The sequence below is a fragment of the Phaseolus vulgaris genome, chromosome 11 (assembly GCF_000499845.2).
Source record: "Phaseolus vulgaris cultivar G19833 chromosome 11, P. vulgaris v2.0, whole genome shotgun sequence".
Taxonomy (NCBI): Eukaryota; Viridiplantae; Streptophyta; class Magnoliopsida; order Fabales; family Fabaceae; genus Phaseolus; species Phaseolus vulgaris.
In genome coordinates this window covers 6,671,472-6,677,542 of record NC_023749.2, presented here as the reverse complement: position 1 = coordinate 6,677,542, position 6,071 = coordinate 6,671,472, and the positions used below count along the sequence as shown (strand labels likewise).

Genomic DNA, 6,071 nt, shown 5'->3' with positions numbered 1-6,071 from the left:
TTCTAAATTTATTCCATGAGTTTGGAAAAATGCTTTACGGATTGAGCCAACTATCTGCGGTACAATTACCCTGGTCGTTTGATCTAGAACAGAGAAATATAAACATTATATAATTTTTCAAAATCGTATGGAATTCAGATGAACTCATTGTAGTGTCATGTCACTGTTACCAAAAACAAGTTTTGTATTAAAGTTATGACGAAGTGGGAGGAAATGGGTTCATGGGGTTGTTGAATCAAAGGAGTTCAAACACTACTTTGTAGGATACACCAGTTCAACAGCCCAGAGAAGGGCCAGAAGCACAAATTTTATTTTCTTTCCTATACTGCTCCATTGGAGATGAGGCAAAACTATAGGGTATGTACATCATAAAATTGTAATGTTCGACCAGAAAAATGGAAGAAGAACATTTTTATCCTGTTATGTGTACTTCTAGTTTGTGGCATAATCATCATCGTCTACTACTTCTTGCTGTTCAATATTGGTTTCTTGGGTGGCTTGATCTACATTTATAGGAATGCTGAGTGGACCTTGTGGGGTTCCGAAAAGTGTAGTAAATATCTGTTGGTGGCATTCATGACAAAAGTAGATGTAAGTGAAATGGCCTTCATATGGGAGTTTATGTACTGCGGCTCCCGGTAGCACGCGGTGCACAAAATCAGTCATTGATGGGGGAACCACTTTATCATCCATTCCCTGTTAACATTGCACTAAAAAAAGTCAACTATTGGTTCACATAGAATTAGAGCAGGAAAGTAGAACTAAAGTTTTTTTCATTTTCATTTAGCGGAAATGTAAGCCTCTTGATGATTTACACAAGAAACGAGTAAAGACTTCTTAATTTTAGTTATCAACTGTGCCAAGGGAAACATCTACCATAAGGAACCATATCATACATTGGTGTCTACTTCACAATTTCAGAATGAAATGGCAACTTTAAATTATGTTTAGTGGAAGGTACAGCAATACAACAGCAACACTGAAACCCAGTAACATCAAATGGAAATTAGGAAAAAAAACAAGAAAACTCGTTGCTTGGTTCCACCCTATGCAACAGTTAAATGTTTTCCTTCCATGTGCTCAATATAGTATGCTAGACTACTGGGAACTTAAAACAGCTCAGGTTCCAAGAATGCAGTAACAATAATGATCATGGTTATCAAAGTTGGGAGTCTACTGTAGATTCAAGGGAGATCTGTAAACTCGACTCGTAAACCTGAGTTTATGTTGACTTCTGTCAACATAGACTGGTGGACATACTACCAGTTAATGGGAGATAAGCAAAAGTAAAAGGTCAAAGCAAGTTGCTTTAATATGTTGTAAAAGGAAAATAAAATTTACATGGTTTTAACATTTAGAACCAACTGGTCAGAATGAGTTTCTAGAACTCCTGAAAAGAACTCAAAAGGCAAGCAACAATTGAAAATGCTGAAAATTGGCTTGATAATGTTTGGTAGTTTAAATTCGATACATTTAGTGTTTTTTTAATATTTGTATATATTAATACATTTTTAATACTATTATTTGACATACTCAAGTGCAGCTACATCCTAGTCCAATATTATATAAAATATTTTTCAAATCTGCATATTGCATCATTGCTTTTAAGTGATTTAGTTGTAAAAAGAACTGTAGTTTAAGCTTAACTCAATTTAGAAATTTGGTCATATCATATCTCTAGTCAATGTGAAATTTCCAACACACCTCCTCAAGTTCTCACGCTGAAGACTAGACATCTCAAGCATGGGATTGACTTGACAAGATAAAGTTTGCACTCACTTATATATTATAATTTGACTATCTTTAGTCGATATATAATCTTCAAACACATTTATTTTAAATTGTTTGGATAAAAGAACGCAAGCAGGCAATTATGATAAAATTACTGTGTATTTATGTGAATGAAACAACACAAGGGGAGTTGGGAGAAAAGATATAGATGCACTCACTTGCCATATATGTATAGGGCCAAGAAATCCTGTATATTCCTGAGTTTCAGTGAACATTGATTTAAGCCAACTGAGTAATTCACTACTCTGTTTTCTCTTCTGCAATTTGAGGTCTGAAAGGCTGAAACCCCAATTTGTGACCTGCAAAGCAGCTTCCTCCACAAATGGTTTCACATTTCTCTGTCTGGTAGATTCTTCCACATCCCTTTGCCAGAATTCCTCATAGATTGGATCTTCCATCAGTGCTTTGTCCTGAAAGAGACATTGAAATCTTGCATGAGTGAATGTACATGTTTAAAAAAAAAAACTCTTGGGAAAGCATGGGCCATCAGAACCTGCTTTTGGTGACACAAATTTACATTGCTATAAATTTCAACCAAAGTTCAGTTATAATTTTTTCTTTAAATCACAGAACAGAGCTAAACCATATTTGAAAATGCCAAGAATGTCTTTAGCAATTGTACAAGGTCGTCTCGTCCATATAATGATCAGTTTAATTGGCACAACACTAATGTTTAGTCCGTCTGGCTGATTACAGGCGGCAGTCATATAGTGGACCATCAATAAAAATATTAAACGCTTGAAGTCATATATGGATGTCACATATCAGTATTTGCCTCCTCTAAAGTGATAGGTCCAGTTTAAAGGATAAAGACCAGAATTATAACAATTGATTTGAAAAATCAACAGTTGAATGTCATAAAATACATACACAAGTATGTCAAACTATGAAGTTAAAACTATTCCCTTCATTTTCTTACCAAGAGTTTTCTAACTCTACATTAAGTATCCATCTTACTTTTAAGGAGCCAAAATGTAAATATTAGATGTGTTGATTCAAAGATAAAAAGGGATAGGCAAAGTTCCCTTACCCTCCTTCCCAGAGATAATGACAGCCACCTATCAATCTGTCCATGCTTTCCTGACAAGAGGCTTCGCTGATAGAAGAAGGCTAAAAATCTAGGAAACCTCCGGGCTAAGAAGTACAAGAATTTTCTTCTCCGTGTCCATTTGTTCCAAGTTCTTCGTCTCTCTTCCTTTGTCATCATAGGATCATATGGGTTCACCATAGGAGCAAACATGGCTGCACCTGATAATTAACATCCGACAGGTGAATTTCATAATGCATGGCATGGTGCTTATTCCCTCTGAAAAACCTGATTATATTGTTGTGGCACATTGCACACATATATTACCTAATATATTTTTCAAAAAGCACTACTTTCAAAAGGATGCAAAAGTTATAACAACTCGCTTTAGATAAAACAAAGTAAATGACTAAAACAGCTATAAAACTTCTGACATGAACTGTATCATAAGTTGCATGGACATAACAAAAGAAAAAAAGCACACGACAACCAAAAGAGCAACTAATACCAGCAAGCCTATCCGGAATGTATCTAAGTGCAGCCCAAGCATGCATACTCCCGCTTGAGTAACCAAGAACCCAAAACTTGTTCACACCAAGAGCATCCGCTAAAAATGCCATATCTGCTGCCGAGGATTCCAGGTTCCGTTTGGGATGAGGATCACTCTCACCAAAACCAGGAAGATCATACGTCAACAAACGAATACCAAACTCTTCCAGCATAGAATCTTTAACTCCAGGAATCCCTAATTCCAAAGAAGATGCCAAAAAACTGTTAATAGAAGAAAAGAAACTACCTCAAGCAGGTCTCTATAGTCTCACCCAATCTCTTTATGGAAATAAATTAGTAATGTTTAATTACTTGTCATTTAAAGACTAGTTGTGACCAGTGATCCAAGTAGGGTTGGACCATGAAACAACTTCTCCTCACATGAGATAACAAACAATTAACAGCAACTAAAGTTAACAATTCAAAAGAAAATCAACCTGCAAGTCTGGAGGAAAGAAAACTATGAGGAGCAATGACGGAAAACCTAGCTTTGTGAGACGAAACACCTTGCTCCTTATACGCCATGTTCCTTCCGTCAGGAAGCACTACGCGAGAAGCACTAGGAGGATGCAGAAACACCTGCTTCACCGGCGGCGCGTCCGGATCACGCTCAAAATTCACATACAAAGCTAGAAAGAAAAACAAATCAATCATAACAAACACCATAGACAGCATTAATAACTTCCATGAAGCTACTCCTAACCTGATCTAAAAGTGAACTTCAAAAATATTCAATTGATTTGCTTACATTAAAATTGAAGTTGATTGATTACCTAAGAAGGCGAAAAGGAAAACGAAGAAAATGACGGACCAAGCGTGAAGAGGATCCTTATCCTCGGGCAAATACTCGTTGAAGAAGCTCAATTTGGAGAAAAGCTTGGCACAGGGTCCTCTCAGTCTTTTTCCAATGTAGGAATCTCTCCCTAAGTTTTTGACAACAAATGAATCTTCGTTGACCAAACTCTGCTTGACTATGTCTCTGCAACCTTTTCCGAACTCCACCGTCATCTCCGCCACCCCAACCATGAACTCCCTGGCGCACTCCTTGGTCTTCACCCACTCCATCACGCTTCTCTCGCTCTCTTATTTTCCCCAAACAATCACATTCTGGAAGAAAAGGGGGAGAAAGTAGACATGATTGGAGCAGAGAAGTGAAGATTTGAGTTTGATTTTGTTTTGGGTTGGAGAAAGGGAAAAGGAATAGGGTGCAAATGAGGTATTTATTAGTAATATTTATTTTGTTGTTGTTGTTTTGTTTGTATAGAGTGGAGGAACTGTGAGGGGTTAATGCTGACAAGCAAATGGACCCAGGAGGGAAATGACGAAGAAGAAGAAGCAGCAGCAGCAAGAACAAAATGGGGCTGAGTGAGAAAATTGGAAGTGGCTTTTCGTGGTTTGGAATTTAGATGGGGACGTTGCGCCAGCAAAGCACCTTTCTCCGTCGTAACCGTTACTATTGCCCATCCATGTCTCTATTATTACTTCTTAAAAAATGTTTCGGGTTTTCTTCATATTCATATTTACCTATTATTATGGTTAAATATATTAAGGTTAAATATGATTAATAAAATTAAGTTGTATAAAAAAATAAATAATACATTTTTAATTATGATTTATATATTAATTTTGGTCAAATAATATATGTTTAAATTATTGGAGATTCTCTCTGTAATTTTGTACCGATATGACTGATCGACACAATGCGTGACTCGGTTTTTTTGACCAAGCTAATCGAGACATCTATGAACGGCTTGGTCGACCGACACATATACTCATTAGCGTTCAAACCAAGGTTATTGAAACATAAACTACCAAAAAATTAGGTACCTTCCCCATTTGACATTCGTTCGAGAGTCGAAAAAGTAGCAATGAACCCTAACAACCTGTAAAAAAAATGAGAAAGACAAAAACTTCAATAATAACTAAAAAAATAATATTAAAAAATAATTAATTATGGTAAACCACTGAATAATCTTTCATTATTTCCTACTAAAATTAAAATTCTATTGTGTGATCCTTGGCTTTGGAGGAATCACAATAGCCAAAGGGAAACGTGAAAAGTTTTCGTATTTGGTGATGCGCTATTTGCGGTGGAATGACGCTCTTACCGTTCGTCGCCACGTGTATGCTGTTTTCTTAATTTATTTTATAAAACTCACATCTCAGGACAAATTCTCTCATAAAAAATAGTTAATAAATATTTCATGATTTATAAAATAATTCTTATATAATATTTAAAATTTATGAAAAAAAATTATTATTTTTTGCAAGAAGTTGGATATTTGTTATTGTTTTTGTAAATATTTAATATAATGAAACATTTTTTCGTTACGTATTATTTTTCCATATATTTTTTATCCCTGTATAAAACCTCAGTGGCAGAATGAAGCATAAAATATTAAGTAAAAACTTTCAATTCGCAATTCCAAGTGATTCCAAGTGCATGCCATGATGTAACAAAAAGAAGTTGCATGCCATGTTATATTTATCATCCAAAATTTTGATAAATAAATAATTCTTCAAATTTAGTAATCCCCATTTATTTTAAAATTTAGTCCTTGTAAAAAAAATCTTTAAATTTAGCTAGTCTAAATTTTTTTTGCCATTCCTAAATTTCTAAAAATACACTTATTTTTGCAACTAAAAAAAAGTAATTGACATTTCATTACTTGGTTCGATATGCCAATGCCTTCAAACCAAGCCA

The 6,071-nt window shown here is 35.2% G+C and overlaps 1 protein-coding gene across 1 annotated transcript; it reads right to left on the bottom strand.

Moving 5' to 3' along the window:
• Positions 1 to 164: 164 nt before the first annotated feature.
• On the bottom strand, positions 165 to 4,854 carry LOC137827757 (uncharacterized). The gene is made up of 6 exons (XM_068634062.1): positions 4,141 to 4,854; positions 3,805 to 3,996; positions 3,327 to 3,563; positions 2,822 to 3,039; positions 1,950 to 2,201; positions 165 to 696 (listed from the first exon to the last, which is right to left on the bottom strand). The coding sequence occupies exons 1-6, from the start codon at positions 4,430 to 4,432 to the stop codon at positions 433 to 435; spliced, it is 1,455 nt and encodes a 484-aa protein (XP_068490163.1). The 5' UTR covers positions 4,433 to 4,854; the 3' UTR covers positions 165 to 432.
• Between the last annotated feature and the right edge of the window lie 1,217 nt (positions 4,855 to 6,071).

Coding starts and splice junctions, on each gene's coding strand:
- LOC137827757 (XM_068634062.1), bottom strand. CDS start 4,432: ATGGAGTGGGTGAAGACCAAGGAGTGCGCCAGGGAGTTCATGGTTGGG. Junction 3,564..3,804: donor TCTTTCCTCCAGACTTGCAG/GTTGATTTTCTT, acceptor CTTTGGAATTAG/GGATTCCTGGAGTTAAAGAT. Junction 3,040..3,326: donor CATTCCGGATAGGCTTGCTG/GTATTAGTTGCT, acceptor GTTAATTATCAG/GTGCAGCCATGTTTGCTCCT.